General features: G+C 39.1%; 1 protein-coding gene across 1 annotated transcript in view; it reads right to left on the bottom strand.

The window, feature by feature from the left end:
* Positions 1-18,453, bottom strand: part of ALK (ALK receptor tyrosine kinase) — a 435,118-nt gene that overhangs the window by 40,829 nt on the left and 375,836 nt on the right. The window contains exons 9-12 of the mRNA XM_075267217.1: positions 6,359-6,528; positions 6,123-6,217; positions 5,683-5,826; positions 1,337-1,490 (exon numbers count right to left, since the gene is read on the bottom strand). Coding sequence (XP_075123318.1) covers positions 1,337-1,490; positions 5,683-5,826; positions 6,123-6,217; positions 6,359-6,528 — 563 coding nt within the window. The remainder of the gene's footprint in view (positions 1-1,336; positions 1,491-5,682; positions 5,827-6,122; positions 6,218-6,358; positions 6,529-18,453) is intronic.

The following is an 18,453-nucleotide window of genomic DNA, read 5'->3' as shown; positions in this document are numbered from 1 at the left end:
GTACATAGGAGGTAGTATTATAGTAGTTATATTCTTGTAGATAGGAGCAGTATTATAGTAGTTATATTCCTGTACATAGGGGCAGTATTATAGTAGTTATATTCTAGTACATAGGAGTAGTATTATAGTAATTATATTCTTGTACATAGGAGCAGTATTATAGTTATATTCTTGTACATAGGAGCAGTATTATAGTAGTTACATTCTTGTACATAGGAGGTAGTATTATAGTAGTTATATTCTTGTACATAGCAGCAGTATTATAGTAGTTATATTCTTGTACATAGGAGTAGTATTATAGTAGTTATATCCTTATACATAGGAGCAGTATTATAGTAGTTATATTCTTGTACATAGGAGGTAGTATTATAGTAGTTATATTCTTGTACATAGGAGCAGTATTATAATAGATATATTCTTGTACATAGGAGCGGTATTATAGTAGTTATATTCTTGTACATAGGAGCAGTATTATAGTAGTTATATTCTTGTACATAGGAGTAGTATTATAGTAGTTATATTCATGTAAATAGGAGTAGTATTATAGTAGTTATATTCTTGTACATAGGAGTAGTATTATAGTAGTTATATTCATGTAAATAGGAGTAGTATTATAGTAGTTATATTCTTGTATATAGGAGTAGTATTATAGTAGTTATATTCTTGTACATAGGAGGTAGTATTATAGTAGTTATATTCTTGTACATAGGAGCAGTATTATAGTAGTTATATTCTTGTACATAGGAGCAGTATTATAGTAGTTATATTCTTGTACATAGGAGCAGTATTATAGTAGTTATATTCTTGTACATAGGAGTAGTATTATAGTAGTTATATTCTTGTACATAGGAGGTAGTATTATACTAGTTATATTCTTGTGCATAGGAACAGTATTATAGTAGTTATATTCTTGTACATAGAGGGTAGTATTATAGTAGTTATATTCTTGTACACAGGAGCAGTATTATAGTAGTTATATTCTTGTACACAGGAGCAGTATTATAGTAGTTATATTCTTGTACATAGGAGTAGTATTATAGTAGTTATATTCTTGTACACAGGAGCAGTATTATAGTAGTTATATTCTTGTACATAGGAGCAGTATTATAGTAGTTATATTCTTGTACATAGGAGGTAGTATTATACTAGTTATATTCTTGTGCATAGGAACAGTATTATAGTAGTTATATTCTTGTACATAGAGGGTAGTATTATAGTAGTTATATTCTTGTACACAGGAGCAGTATTATAGTAGTTATATTCTTGTACATAGGGGTAAGTGACACCACTCTCATTCTGGGACACTCACTTTAAGATTAATAATCATCTAATTTACCTGTATCTGTTGGTCTCTGGGACTCTCCAGATTTGCACGCCTTTCAGGGTCCCTGTTCCAACAATTACACTGAAGTTTTCATAGGCCTCATCACAAAGCTTCTGACTGGGTCCGTGAGGTCCGCTGGCACCACAGGTGGTGAATAACCAGTAACCTGAAAGATAATACACAGAAACGGAAAGACAGCGAACGTCAGAACTGGAGTGCCAATGTGGCGGTGAGCTAAGATCATATTTATGGAACTTTCTGCCATCACTTGTGCAAATCAGATCTGATAAAGATGGAGCAGTTGTGACTGAAGGGTGGGGCCTATGTGATCGGGACAAACCACCATTAAATTGGGGCTCAGTGTTGCAAACATGCACCATTTTGGTTGAAGCGGGAATATCCCAGGAATAAACACAGAGTTTTACAGTCCCTGGAAAGTGGATGTGATTCTGTATAATCCCATCCACACATTGCAGGAATATTACACATAGTGGAAATTCTGCCCTTTCTATATTGCCACGATGTGGTTACATTAGCTGATAAGTTACAGAAAATGTAGAATCTTTATTTCCCCAAATGACACATCTCCAGTGTTTTAAGCCATTAAATTAACCGGAGTGTCCCCAGACCCCAGCATATCAGCCTACACCAGAAGATAGATAGGTTACTGTCACCAGAACCAGCATATCACCCAGCCCTGCAGATAGATAGGTTAGTGTCACCAGAACCAGCATATCACCCCAGCCCTGCAGATAGATAGGTTAATGTCACCAGAACCAGCATATCACCCAGCCCTGCAGATAGATAGGTTACTGTCACCAGACCAAGCATATCACCCCAGCCCTGCAGATAGATAGGTTAGTGTCACCAGAACCAGCATATCACCCCAGCCCTGCAGATAGATAGGTTAATGTCATCAGAACCAGCATATCACCCCAGTCCTGCAGATAGATAGGTTACTGTCACCAGACCAAGCATATCTCCCCAGCCCTGCAGATAGATAGGTTAGTGTCACCAGAACCAGCATATCACCCAGCCCTGCAGATAGATAGGTTAGTGTCACCAGACCAAGCATATCACCCCAGCCCAGCAGATAGATAGGTTAGTGTCACCAGAACCAGCATATCACCCCAGCCCTGCAGATAGATAGGTTACTGTCACCAGAACCAGCATATCACCCCAGCCCTGCAGATAGATAGGTTAATGTCATTTGAATCAAATGACATTTTCCCTTTGTGGATCACTGACTCAGTTCCTAATCTATCACTTGTTTTTAAATATGCAAATGGCCCCATTCGAGTAATGGTGACTTCCCTTTTGTTCCAAGGACGTAATTTTTTCACGACCAGTGATCTCTTGACCTCGGGGGCAGAGATTTACAGCGGTTAAAGAATGGATTGATTAAGGTGATTCTAACCTAAATATTTTTAGGTCAAGGTTGAGATGTTTGTTTTTATGACACCCTTTAAGGTTTAGTGTCCCTTTAAAGAGTGGACACTGTTTTTGCCCATGTACCACCATCTTTCACAGCGAGTGAAGAGGCCTCTCCGAATATTCACTCTAAACTAATAGAAAGAGCTTGTTACAATCTGCAGACAATGAGCTGTGATGTGACGCTGGCCCGGCTGATCAATCATCACTGCCCGGCCATTAGTGTGACCTGTGTCCTGGGCTTTCATTGATATAATCACATGTGGATTCTGGGCTGACTGCGGGGCCTTGTTCTAAGAAATGGCCGAAATGCCTTCATTATATCACCTACAGAAGGAAGTATAATGAGCAGGTTGTGTGATGTCATGATAATAGCGTCTGATTATACATCCGATCCTGGAAGCCATGTCTTATAATGAGCAATTCGATGTAAGTCCTGCACCCAAGACGTCTCCAGAATCACTCCTAAGGAAAAGGATATACGCAGCAAGCTGGGACCTCACAGTAATACCCTAGAGTCCAGACAACGCTCTGTGAGCTAAAACACGTCAGCAGCAGCTGCACAAATCTCTACTAGTTTGCTACAATGTTTCAGTCTGGAGTCAATGACAAACTTTGCAATATGCTTTTCTCGCACGAAGAACTGAAAGCGCAGTGTGAATACGTTACATTACCTGTCCTGTATTATACCCCAGAGCTGCGCTCACTATTCTGCTGGTACAGTCACTGTGTACATACATTACATTACTTATCCTGTACTGATCCTGAGTTACATCCTGTATTATACTCCAGAGCTGCGCTCACTATTCTGCTGGTACAGTCACTGTGTACATACATTACATTACTTATCCTGTACTGATCCTGAGTTACATCCTGTATTATACTCCAGAGCTGCACTCACTATTCTGCTGGTGCAGTCACTGTGTACATACATTACATTACTTATCCTGTATTATACTCCAGAGCTGCGCTCACTATTCTGCTGGTGTAGTCACTGTGTACATACATTACATTACTTATTCTGTATTATACTCCAGAGCTGCACTCACTATTCTATAGGTACAGTCACTGTGTACATACGTTACATTACTTATTCTGTATTATACTCCAGAGCTGCACTCACTATTCTGCTGGTACAGTCACTGTGTACATACATTACATTACTTATCCTGTACTGATCCTGAGTTACATCCTGTATTATACTCCAGAGCAGCGCTCACTATTCTGCTGGTACAGTCACTGTGTACATACATTACATTACTTATCCTATACTGATCCTGAGTTACATCTTGTATTATACTCCAGAGCTGCGCTCACTATTCTGCTGGTGCAGTCACTGTGTACATACATTACATTACTTATTCTGTATTATACTCCAGAGCTGCGCTCACTATTCTGCTGGTACAGTAACTGTGTACATACATTACATTACTTATCCTGTACTGATCCTGAGTTACATCCTGTATTATACTCCAGAGCTGCGCTCACTATTCTGCTGGTACAGTAACTGTGTACATACATTACATTACTTATCCTGTACTGATCCTGAGTTACATCTTGTATTATACTCCAGAGCTGTGCTCACTATTCTGCTGGTGCAGTCACTGTGTACATACATTACATTACTTATCCTGTATTATACTCCAGAGCTGCGCTCACTATTCTGCTGGTGTAGTCACTGTGTACATACATTACATTACTTATTCTGTATTATACTCCAGAGCTGCGCTCAATATTCTGCTGGTACAGTAACTGTGTACATACATTACATTACTTATCCTGTACTGATCCTGAGTTACATCCTGTATTATACTCCAGAGCTGCACTCACTATTCTGCTGGTGCAGTCACTGTGTACATACATTACATTACTTATCCTGTACTGATCCTGAGTTACATCCTGTATTATACTCCAGAGCTGCGCTCACTATTCTGCTGGTGCAGTCACTGTGTACATACATTACATTACTTATCCTGTATTATACTCCAGAGCTGCACTCACTATTCTGCTGGTACAGTCACTGTGTACATACATTACATTACTTATCCTGTATTATACTCCAGAGCTGCACTCACTATTCTGCTGGTGCAGTTACTGTGTACATACATTACATTACTTATCCTGTATTATACTCCAGAGCTGCGCTCACTATTCTGCTGGTGTAGTCACTGTGTACATACATTACATTACTTATTCTGTATTATACTCCAGAGCTGCACTCACTATTCTATAGGTACAGTCACTGTGTACATACGTTACATTACTTATTCTGTATTATACTCCAGAGCTGCACTCACTATTCTGCTGGTACAGTCACTGTGTACATACATTACATTACTTATTCTGTATTATACTCCAGAGCTGCGCTCACTATTCTGCTGGTACAGTAACTGTGTACATACATTACATTACTTATCCTGTACTGATCCTGAGTTACATCCTGTATTATACTCCAGAGCTGCGCTCACTATTCTGCTGGTACAGTCACTGTGTACATACATTACATTACTTATCCTATACTGATCCTGAGTTACATCTTGTATTATACTCCAGAGCTGTGCTCACTATTCTGCTGGTGCAGTCACTGTGTACATACATTACATTACTTATCCTTTACTGATCCTGAGTTACATCCTGTATTATACTCCAGAGCTGCGCTCACTATTCTGCTGGTGCAGTCACTGTGTACATACATTACATTACTTATCCTGTACTGATCCTGAGTTACATCCTGTATTATACTCCAGAGCTGCGCTCACTATTCTGCTGGTGCAGTCACTGTGTACAGCGGCAGTTTCTGTCCTTTATCTGCTGTGTCGGGTATATGATGCCCTTCTATTAGACATTGATACTAAACAGTGGTTATCAATGTAACAGTCTATACGTCACAGTAGTCTTGCTGTACAGCGCTTCCTTGCTTCTTGTACCTTGCTTGGATGATTGTGCAGTTGGAATATATTCTTCCTCTAGATGTTGCGACAACGTTTCATTTTTCTTCTGGCTATTGGTGCTCTCCATCAGGAGATTGCTGGATAGGTACGACACGGTCTGTGCAGCCACCTCGCCATTACCTGGAGTGTTAGAAGAGGATTGGATTGGGATCTTGTTCTTTGCACCAAAACTACTGATGATCTAGAAGAGTGGATGTAATATTTGGGGTAGTTTCCTCCAACTCCCATTAGACACAGGACAATGGGGTTAAAGAAGGACTACAACATTTGTTTCTTATTTCTAAGTCGATCAGCATCTTCTATTATTAAAGCATCATGTAGAGGTTCCCCTAAATCATATTGCAGAGTCTCGGTGTATTCCTGTCCCCCAACCCCTACTGCAGAGTCTCGGTGTATTCCTGTCTGAAGGAACTTACTTGTCAGGTAACAGCCCAGGCTCAGTGATATATTGTCAAACGCCATGATGGAGTCCGATTCCTTGGACCAAGATGCATGAATCTCCAGCCAAAACCTACATGGCAGAAGATATAGACAGATTATAGAATGAGATCATGTGATCGCAGGGCGGTATGAAATTCCTAGGGATAATATCCACTCAGGAGTTCAGAAAAAGCTAGGTGGACACCGCCCAAGATTACTATAAAGAACTTACCTCTCCAGCACACCGTGAAGAGACAGAACTAAATGCTGCCAAACACCAAGACCCTCCCCATGAGCAAAGTGCCATAATGTGCGAGTCTTCACCCTGCCAGTTCTGTTATCATGAAGACGCACAGAAACATCTCCCGACAAGAAGCCGATCAGAAGGAAAGACATCCGGAGCTAAAAACATGAAGATAATGGGGTCAGATGAGAATAAATCCGGTACTAACTGTAGGGGGCAGTATTATAGTAGTTATATTCTTGTACATAGGAGCAGTATTATAGTAGTTATATTCTTGTACATAGGAGTAGTATTATAGTAGTTATATTCTTGTACATAGGAGTAGTATTATAGTAGTTATATTCTTGTACATAGGAGTAGTATTATAGTAGTTATATTCTTGTACATAGGAGGTAGTATTATAGTAGTTATATTCTTGTACATAGGAGCAATATTATAGTAGTTATATTCTTGTACATAGGAGCAGTATTATAGTAGTTATATTCTTGTACATAGGAGTAGTATTATAGTAGTTATATTCTTGTACATAGGAGCAGTATTATAGTAGTTATATTCTTGTACATAGGAGCAGTATTATAGTAGTTATATTCTTGTACATAGTAGGTAGTATTATAGTAGTTATATTCTTGTACATAGGAGCAATATTATAGTAGTTATATTCTTGTACATAGGAGTAGTATTATAGTAGTTATATACTTGTACATAGGAGCAGTATTATAGTAGTTATATTCTTGTACATAGGAGGTAGTATTATAGTAGTTATATTCTTGTACATAGGAGTAGTATTATAGTAGTTATATTCTTGTACATAGGAGTAGTATTATAGTAGTTATATTCTGATACATAGGAGCAGTATTATAGTAGTTATATTCTTGTACATAGGAGTAGTATTATAGTAGTTATATTCTTGTACATAGGAGCAGTATTATCCTATTAATATTATAAATGTGAAAGTTTGTGAGTTTGGATGTTTGTGGGTTTGTGTGTTTGGATGTTTGTGTGTTTGGATGTTTGGATGTTTGGATGTTTGGATGTTTGGATGTTTGGATGTTTGTTCCTCAATCACGCAAAACCCGCTCGACCGATTTGGCTGAAATTTTCCACAAACATAGTTAATACACCCGATTGCGCAATAGGCTACTTTTCGTCACAATAGCGCACATACGTTTTTCCCAGGACCCCCACAAACCCCAAACTCACATCACCATCTCTGCAATCTCACACACTTTGGACCATAGCAAGCCACAAAATTCCTATTCCCCTCTACAGCCTCGCCCCTAACCCCACACAATCACATATACATATACTTTACCACTCTGCCCCTCACCTCAACGATACTCCAGGAGACGCTCTTTAACGCTCCGGAGCAGCCATGTTTGCCAACCCCCACCGCTCTGACAATCCGCGACACCGCCCACCCATTTCAATACCCCTAGGAGGTCTAATAAATGCCAAAAAAAAGTTTAAAAAAAGTAAAAAAATATTAAAAACAAAAAAAAAAGGATTAAAAATTCAAATCACCCCCCTTTCCCTAGAACACATATAAAAGTAGTTAAAAACTGTGAAACACATACATGTTAGGTATCCCCGCATCTGAAATCGCCCGCTCTACAAAGATATACAAATATTTTTCCTGTTCGGTAAACGCCGTAGCGGGAAAAATGGTCAAAAGTGCCAAACCGCCGTTTTTTCACTGTTTTGATTCTGATAAAAATTTGAATAGAAAGTGATCAAAGCAATAACATTTCCCGAAAATGGTAGAACTACAAAGTACACCCGGTCCCGCAAAAAAAGACGCCCTATACATCCCCGTACACGCACGTATAAAAAAGTTACGGCTGTCGGAATATGGCGACTTTTCAAAAAAAAATTTTTTTTACAGTTTTGAATTTGTTTTTAAGGGGTCAAAATGTAAATAAAACCATATAAATTTGGTATCCCCGGAATCGTCACGAAACACAGAATACAGGGGACAGGTCATTTTGGTTGCACAGTGAACGCCGTAAAACCAAAGCCCGTAAGAAATTCGCAGAAATGCATTTTTTCTTGAAATCCACCCCATTTTGAATTTTTTCCCTGCTTCCCAGTACATTGTATAGAATAAATAATGGCGGCATCATGAAGAAAAATTTGTCCCGCAAAAATTAAGACCTCATATGACTCTGGGAGCGGAGAAATAAAAAAGTTATGGGGTTTAGAAGGAGGGGAGTCACAAACGAAAATCAAAAAATGCCATCGGTGGGAAAGGGTTAACTTCAAATACTTCTGTCCCAAAGTCACTATGTAAAGTTTATACCAACACCGTATATATAGCAGCTCTAATACAAAGTAACTTCAACACAAAAGTCTCACGTATTCTCTGAATTACAGCAACAACAAGATACAAAGTTACATTTCATATCCCATACCTTATACACAGTACGAAAACCTTACCCACGCCTCTATATACCCACTGCTACAATCACCACAGACGAAGTCGTGGGTACCAGCTAGTAGTAGATATATTCTTGTACATAGGAGTAGTATTATAGTAATTATATTCTGATACATAGGAGCAGTATTATAGTAGTTATATTCTTGTACATAGGGGCAGTATTATAGTAGTTATATTCTTGTACATAGGAGTAATATTATAGTAGTTATATTCCTGTACATAGGTGTAGTATTATAGTAATTATATTCTTGTACATAGGAGGTAGTATTATAGTAGTTATATTCTTGTACATAGGAGTAGTATTATAGTAGTTATATTCTTGTACATAGGAGCAGTATTATAGTAGTTATATTCTTGTACATAGGAGCAGTATTATAGTAGTTATATTCCTGTACATAGGTGTAGTATTATAGTAGTTATATTCTGGTACATAGGAAGCAGTATTATACTGGTCATATTCTTGTACATACGAGCAGTATTATAGTACCGTAGTTATATTCTTGTACATAGGAGCAGTATTATAGTAGTTATATTCTTGTATATAGGAGCAGTATTATAATAGTTATATTCTTGTACATAGGAGCTAGTATTATAGTAGTTATATTCTTGTACATAGGAACAGTATTATAGTAGTAGATATATTCTTGTACATAGGAGTAGTATTATAGTAATTATATTCTGATACATAGGAGCAGTATTATAGTAGTTATATTCTTGTACATAGGGGCAGTATTATAGTAGTTATATTCTTGTACATAGGAGTAGTATTATAGTAGTTATATTCTTGTACATAGGAGTAGTATTATAGTAGTTATATTCCTGTACATAGGTGTAGTATTATAGTAATTATATTTTTGTACATAGGAGTAGTATTATAGTAGTTATATTCTTGTACATAGGAGCAGTATTATAGTAGTTATATTCTGGTACATAGGAAGCAGTATTATACTGGTCATATTCTTGTACATACGAGCAGTATTATAGTACCGTAGTTATATTCTTGTACATAGGAGCAGTATTATAGTAGTTATATTCTTGTACATAGGAGCAGTATTATAATAGTTATATTCTTGTACATAGGAGCTAGTATTATAGTAGTTATATTCTTGTACATAGGAACAGTATTATAGTAGTTATATTCTTGTACATAGGAGTAGTATTATAGTAGTTATATTCTTGTACATAGGAGCAGTATTATAGTAGTTATATTCTTGTACATAGGAGCAGTATTATAGTAGTTATATTCTTGTACATAGGAGCAGTATTATAGTAGTTATATTCTTATACATAGGAGCAGTATTATAGTAGTTATATTCTTGTACATAGGAGGTAGTATTATAGTAGTTATATTCTTGTACATAGGAGCAGTATTATAGTAGTTATATTCTTGTACATAGGAGTAGTATTATAGTACCGTAGTTATATTCTTGTACATAGGAGCAGTATTATAGTACCGTAGTTATATTCTTGTACATAGGAGCAGTATTATAGTAGTTATATTCTTGTACATAGGAACAGTATTATAGTAGTTATATTCTTGTACATAGGAGTAGTATTATAGTAGTTATATTCTTGTACATAGGAGTAGTATTATAGTAGTTATATTCTTGTACATAGGAGTAGTATTATAGTAGTTATATTCTTGTACATAGGAGTAGTATTATAGTAGTTATATTCTGGTATATAGGGGGCAGTATTATAGTAGTTATATTCTTGTACATAGGAGGCAGTATTATAGTAGTTATATTCTTGTACATAGGAGTAGTATTATAGCAGTTATATTCTTGTACATAGGAACAGTATTATAGTAGTTATATTCTTGTACATAGGAGTAGTATTATAGTAGTTATATTCTTGTACATAGGAGTAGTATTATAGTAGTTATATTCTTGTACATAGGAGTAGTATTATAGTAGTTATATTCTGGTATATAGGGGGCAGTATTATAGTAGTTATATTCTTGTACATAGGAGGCAGTATTATAGTAGTTATATTCTTGTACATAGGAGCAGTATTATAGTAGTTATATTCTTGTACATAGGAACAGTATTATAGTAGTTATATTCTTGTACATAGGAGTAGTATTATAGTAGTTATATTCTTGTACATAGGAGTAGTATTATAGTAGTTATATTCTTGTACATAGGAGTAGTATTATAGTAGTTATATTCTGGTATATAGGGGGCAGTATTATAGTAGTTATATTCTTGTACATAGGAGGCAGTATTATAGTAGTTATATTCTTGTACATAGGAGTAGTATTATAGCAGTTATATTCTTGTACATAGGAACAGTATTATAGTAGTTATATTCTTGTACATAGGAGTAGTATTATAGTAGTTATATTCTTGTACATAGGAGTAGTATTATAGTAGTTATATTCTTGTACATAGGAGTAGTATTATAGTAGTTATATTCTGGTATATAGGGGGCAGTATTATAGTAGTTATATTCTTGTACATAGGAGGCAGTATTATAGTAGTTATATTCTTGTACATAGGAGTAGTATTATAGCAGTTATATTCTTGTACATAGGGGGAAGTATTATAGTAGTTATATTCTTGTACATAGGAGCAGTATTATAGTAGTTATATTCTTGTACATAGGAAGTAGTATTATAGTAGTTATATTCTTGTACATAGGAGTAGTATTATAGTAGTTATATTCTTCTATATAGTGGCGGTATTATAGTAGATATAGTGCAAAATAATTGTGCAGATCTCATTCCCTAATGATTTTGTATATTCCTTGTATTTTTGTCTTCTCTTCCTGCTTTCTATACCGCTATATACTGCAGTCAGTGGTTTCTCCTCCCAGTTATTCTTATGTTTCTCTTCATTATTATTGAGATCATTTCCTTTCTCTTTAATGACTTATTATCTTACTTTGTTATTATACATTACTTGGATTCACTGATGTCTTATGGTTATTATTGTAGATCACAATGGTATTATAATCACCCAGCTTTCCCTGATATCTGATTTTCACAACGTGACTATTGTTTTGTCCCTATAGTAAAACACTGAACTAGAAGTAATGTTCCGATATTCGTGACAGTAAGGGATAATTCACACGTTGAGTTGTGCGTGCGCCGAGCCTGGTAAGAAGTGAATCTACCCAAACAGATAAGCAGTAAATTGCCCCGTGGACTATTTCTGCAGCATCAGGTTCAATAACCAGTTTTTCTGTAGACAAAACGAAATCCTGACACCAGAATAGTTTCTGCTTCATGTGCAGTTTTCTGCTTTTTATAGAGTCCTCTGCAGAAAACAAGGGATTATTGAGCGGAGGGGCTGGAGGCGTCCATGAGGTCAGTGAACCTCTAACCTCGAAGGGCTCGCTCCATGCATCATGTATAGTCTGTGAGAGTCAGATCTACAGAGCTGGATACTGGGCGAAATCACATAGAAACCATGACACATGAGTAATATAACCGAAGAAGACATGCCATCGCTCACCACAGCCTTCCGGAAAGTTCCCCATGGGAGTCAAGGTTATGAGCCGCAATCTCTGCATATAGTCACGCCCAGATGAAAGCAAGTGCATGTATACTGCTCACTGCTGAGGGTTTGTTACAATTGTACCCAGTCCTTACAAACCTGTGTGAGCTAATGAGACTGAATGCCAGGTTGATACATTTTACCTGCAATGATACAGTGTAACAACATAATGTGGATTTGTCATAGGATTGTTTGGATTGGATACAACTGGAAAATGGCGTTTACGCTACTGTTAGATGACTGTTCAGATAGCGTCCATTTAAACCCCCTCCCCCCCAAAAAAAAACTGGACACCCGTCATAACAGACAATAATGGACACGAAGGCTGGGTTCACACTACCGTTGTTAATGTCTGGTGCTGTCTTCTTTTCTAGTATGAGCGATCGGGATTAGAAAAGATTGGATTCCGATTGTCGATCGAGTGAATTTCACGATCGCGATCAGAATTCAGATCCCGATCTTTTTCGGCGGGATCGAGGTCTCACGTTAGTTCCCACAATGCTTGGCTACTGGCCAATAGGGTTGAGCGATCGGGATCGGAAAAGATTAGATTCCGATCGGCGATTGAGCAAATTTAACGATCGCGATCGGCTGGAAAATGATCGAAAATTGGATTTTAAAAACGATCCTGAAATCTCAGTTTCAGCTCAACCCCACTCATTAGAGGTACGGCCCTGCAAACCATACACTGCCTGTATACAGATCCCAGACTAGACACCACCTGTATACAGATCACAGACAAGATGTCCTGTATATTAGAGGATTGATCCCCCTATATGCCGAACCCAGATATTACATCTCCTGTATGACAAAACTAGATCAGTCCCACCCTGTATACAGTTCTCATACTAGACCCTTTGGTATATAGACCTCCTACCTCCACATACAGACACCAAACCAGATCTTTATAGACCTCATCTGTATAAAGACCACAGACCTTCCATACATATAGACCCAAACGGCACTTTCCTACATCTGGACTCCAAAGTAGACCCCCAAACTCCAGGGCAGAAATGCAGACTCCAGACTTTTCCTACATACAGACCCCAGACAACACCCAACTTTCTGTGAACTCCAGACCAGACCCGCAGGCTCCAGACCAGACCCGCAGGCTCCAGACCAGACCCGCAGGCTCCAGACCAGACCCGCAGACTCCAGACCAGACTCGCAGACTCCAGACCAGACCTGTGAACTCCAGACCAGACTCGCAGACTCCAGACCAGACCCGCAGACTCCAGACCAGACCCGCAGACTCCAGACCAGACCCGCAGACTCCAGACCAGACCCGCAGACTCCAGACCAGACCCGCAGACTCCAGACCAGACTCGCAGACTCCAGACCAGACCCGCAGGCTCCAAACCAGACCTGTGAACTCCAGACCAGACCCGCAGACTCCAGACCAGACCTGTGAACTCCAGACCAGACTCGCAGACTCCAGACCAGACCCGCAGACTCCAGACCAGACCCGCAGACTTCAGACCAGACCCGCAGACTCCAGACCAGACCCGCAGACTCCAGACCAGACTCGCAGACTCCAGACCAGACCCGCAGGCTCCAAACCAGACCTGTGAACTCCAGACCAGACCCGCAGACTCCAGACCCGCAGACTCCAGACCAGACCCGCAGACTCCAGACCAAACCTGCAGACTCCAGACTAGACCTGTGAACTCCAGACCAGACCTGCAGACTCCAGACCAGACCTGTGAACTCCAGACCAGACCTGTGAACTCCAGACCAGACCTGCAGACCCCAAGCCAGACCCACAGACTCCAGACTTTTCCTACATACAGACCCCAGACAACACCCCACTTCCTATGAACTCCAGACCAGACCTGCAGACTCCAGACCAGACCTGCAGACTCCAGACCAGACCCGCAGACTCCAGACAACCTCCACACTGGTCAGCATAAAAACATTGTCTGCGGTGGTGTTGCAAGTGGATAGAAGGGAATTGATATAATGAGTATTATTGAAAGATGTTGGGTCCTGGTAGATTTGCGGACATTTCGGAGCGGCACACACAGGGTTAAGCTCATCTCCATTAATCCAGATCAGGAACATTATTCACATAGGAAATGGAAGGTCCCGTCATTTACACTCCCAAAATGTTTGTTTGTTACTTTCTGGTTAATGGACGATGATAAAACGGAATGTTCAGCAAATGATTAGAAGACGAGAAGATAAATAAAACAACAAACGTGGCGGCTCCGCTCTCCGGACAGCGCCATTTATCATCGTCTCCGCAGCCCTAGACCAGGGCGCACTATTAATGGCTGATCTGCTGGTTAAATACACAACATGCTGAAGAGGACGCTGACGGATCAGACCGGACGGAGGGATTCATCTTCTCGTAACTCCGCAAACAGATCATTCATTACAAGATCTGCCACCCAGAAGTAATCCTCATTAACCATCGCAGGCATGGAGTGACAGATTAGTCATGTGACAAGAGCCTACCGGGAAACCATCACACGGCGCAGACTACATATACATAGTCAAGATAAAGACGCCATATAGGAACTCACCAAAGAAGATGAGGGGCAGTATAATAGGAGATATATACCTGTACATAGGAGCTGCATTAAGGCCAGTTCACACGGAGTTTACGGGCGCGCATTCTGGCACATATACACGTGTCAAAATGTGAGAGCTCAAAACAGATCCCATTCATTTCAATGAGTCGTTACGGGCGTATAACGCGCAGAATTTTGCAGCCGCAAAATTGCACGTATTATACGCCCGTAATGACCCATTGAAATGAATGGGATCTGTTTTGAGCTCTCACATTTTGACACGTGTATATGTGCCAGAATGCGCACCCGTAAACTCCATGTGAACTGGCCCTTATAGTAGTTATATTCTTGTACATAGGAGCAGTATTATAGTAGTTATATTCTTGTACATAGGAGGTAGTATTATAGTAGTTATATTCTTGTACATAGGAGTAGTATTATAGTAGTTATATTCTTGTACATAGGAGGTAGTATTATAGTAGTTATATTCTTGTACATAGGAGTAGTATTATAGTAGTTATATTCTTGTACATAGGAGTAGTATTATAGTAGTTATATTCTTGTACATAGGAGTAGTATTATAGTAGTTATATTCTTGTACATAGGAGCAGTATTATAGTAGTTATATTCTTGTACATAGGACCAGTATTATAGTAGTTATATTCTTGTACATAGGACCAGTATTATAGTAGTTATATTCTTGTACATAGGAGCAGTATTATAGTAGTTATATTCTTGTACATAGGGGGCAGTATTATAGTAGTTATATTCTTGTACATAGGAGGTAGTATTATAGTAGTTATATTATTGTACATATGAGTAGTATTATAGTAGTTATATTCTTGTACATAGGAGCAGTATTATAGTAGTTATATTCTTGTACATAGGAGGTAGTATTATAGTAGTTATATTATTGTACATATGAGTAGTATTATAGTAGTTATATTCTTGTACATAGGAGGTAGTATTATAGTAGTTATATTCTTGTACGTAGGAGCAGTATTATAGTAGTTACAGTTAGGGTCAGAAATATTTGGACAGTGACACAATTTTCGCGAGTTGGGCTCTGCATGCCACCACATTGGTTTTGAAATGAAACCTCTACAACAGAATTCAAGTGCAGATTGTAATGTTTAATTTGAAGGGTTGAACAAAAAGATCTGATAGAAAATGTAGGAATTGTACACATTTCTTTACAAACACTCCACATTTTAGGAGCTCAAAAGTAATTGGACAAATAAACATAACCCAAACAAAATATTTTTATTTTCAATATTTTGTTGCGAATCCTTTGGAGGCAATCACTGCCTTAAGTCTGGAACCCATGGACATCACCAAACGCTGGGTTTCCTCCTTCTTAATGCTTTGCCAGGCCTTTACAGCCGCAGCCTTCAGGTCTTGCTTGTTTGTGGGTCTTTCTGCCTTAAGTCTGGATTTGAGCAAGTGAAATGCATGCTCAATTGGGTTAAGATCTGGTGATTGACTTGGCCATTGCAGAATGTTCCACTTTTTTGCACTCATGAACTCCTGGGTAGCTTTGGCTGTATGCTTGGGGTCATTGTCCATCTGTACTATGAAGCGCCGTCCGATCAACTTGGCAGCATTTGGCTGAATCTGGGCTGAAAGTATATCCCGGTACACTTCAGAATTCATCCGGCTACTCTTGTCTGCTGTTATGTCATCAATAAACACAAGTGACCCAGTGCCATTGAAAGCCATGCATGCCCATGCCATCACGTTGCCTCCACCATGTTTTACAGAGGATGTGGTGTGCCTTGGATCATGTGCCGTTCCGTTTCTTCTCCAAACTTTTTTCTTCCCATCATTCTGGTACAGGTTGATCTTTGTCTCATCTGTCCATAGAATACTTTTCCAGAACTGAGCTGGCTTCTTGAGGTGTTTTTCAGCAAATTTAACTCTGGCCTGTCTATTTTTGGAATTGATGAATGGTTTGCATCTAGATGTGAACCCTTTGTATTTACTTTCATGGAGTCTTCTCTTTACTGTTGACTTAGAGACAGATACACCTACTTCACTGAGAGTGTTCTGGACATCAGTTGATGTTGTGAACGGGTTCTTCTTGACCAAAGAAAGTATGCGGCGATCATCCACCACTGTTGTCATCCGTGGACGCCCAGGCCTTTTTGAGTTCCCAAGCTCACCAGTTAATTCTTTTTTTCTTAGAATGTACCCGACTGTTGATTTTGCTACTCCAAGCATGTCTGCTATCTCTCTGATGGATTTTTTCTTTTTTTTCAGCCTCAGGATGTTCTGCTTCACCTCAATTGAGAGGTCCTTTGACTGCATGTTGTCTGGTCACAGCAACAGCTTCCAAATGCAAAACCACACACCTGGAATCAACCCCAGACCTTTTAACTACTTCATTGATTACAGGTTTACGAGGGAGACGCCTTCAGAGTTAATTGCAGCCCTTAGAGTCCATTGTCCAATTACTTTTGGTCCCTTGAAAAAGAGGAGGCTATGCATTACAGAGCTATGATTCCTAAACCCTTTCTCCGATTTGGATGTGGAAACTCTCATATTGCAGCTGGGAGTGTGCACTTTCAGCCCATATTATATATATAATATATAACATTCTAAGAAAAAAGGAATTGACTGGTGAGCTTGGGAACTCAAAAAGGCCTGGGCGTCCACGGATGACAACAGTGGTGGATGATCGCCGCATACTTTCTTTGGTCAACAAGAACCCGTTCACAACATCAACTGAAGTCCAGAAGACTCTCAGTGAAGTAGGTGTATCTGTCTCTAAGTCAACAGTAAAGAGAAGACTCCATGAAAGTAAATACAAAGGGTTCACATCTAGATGCAAACCATTCATCAATTCCAAAAATAGACAGGCCAGAGTTAAATTTGCTGAAAAACACCTCAAGAAGCCAGCTCAGTTCTGGAAAAGTATTCTATGGACAGATGAGACAAAGATCAACCTGTACCAGAATGATGGGAAGAAAAAAGTTTGGAGAAGAAAGGGAACGGCACATGATCCAAGGCACACCACATCCTCTGTAAAACATGGTGGAGGCAACGTGATGGCATGGGCATGCATGGCTTTCAATGGCACTGGGTCACTTGTGTTTATTGATGACATAACAGCAGACAAGAGTAGCCGGATGAATTCTGAAGTGTACCGGGATATACTTTCAGCCCAGATTCAGCCAAATGCTGCCAAGTTGATCGGACGGCGCTTCATAGTACAGATGGACAATGACCCCAAGCATACAGCCAAAGCTACCCAGGAGTTCATGAGTGCAAAAAAGTGGAACATTCTGCAATGGCCAAGTCAATCACCAGATCTTAACCCAATTGAGCATGCATTTCACTTGCTCAAATCCAGACTTAAGGCGGAAAGACCCACAAACAAGCAAGACCTGAAGGCTGCGGCTGTAAAGACCTGGCAAAGCATTAAGAAGGAGGAAACCCAGCGTTTGGTGATGTCCATGGGTTCCAGACTTAAGGCAGTGATTGCCTCCAAAGGATTCGCAACAAAATATTGAAAAAAATATATATTTTGTTTGGGTTATGTTTATTTGTCCAATTACTTTTGAGCTCCTAAAATGTGGAGTGTTTGTAAAGAAATGTGTACAATTCCTACATTTTCTAGCAGATATTTTTGTTCAA

This window comes from Leptodactylus fuscus, chromosome 3, assembly GCF_031893055.1.
Source record: "Leptodactylus fuscus isolate aLepFus1 chromosome 3, aLepFus1.hap2, whole genome shotgun sequence".
Lineage (NCBI taxonomy): Eukaryota > Metazoa > Chordata > Amphibia > Anura > Leptodactylidae > Leptodactylus > Leptodactylus fuscus.
The sequence above is the reverse complement of the archived record's forward strand: the minus strand, read 5'-3'. Positions and strand labels throughout refer to the sequence as shown.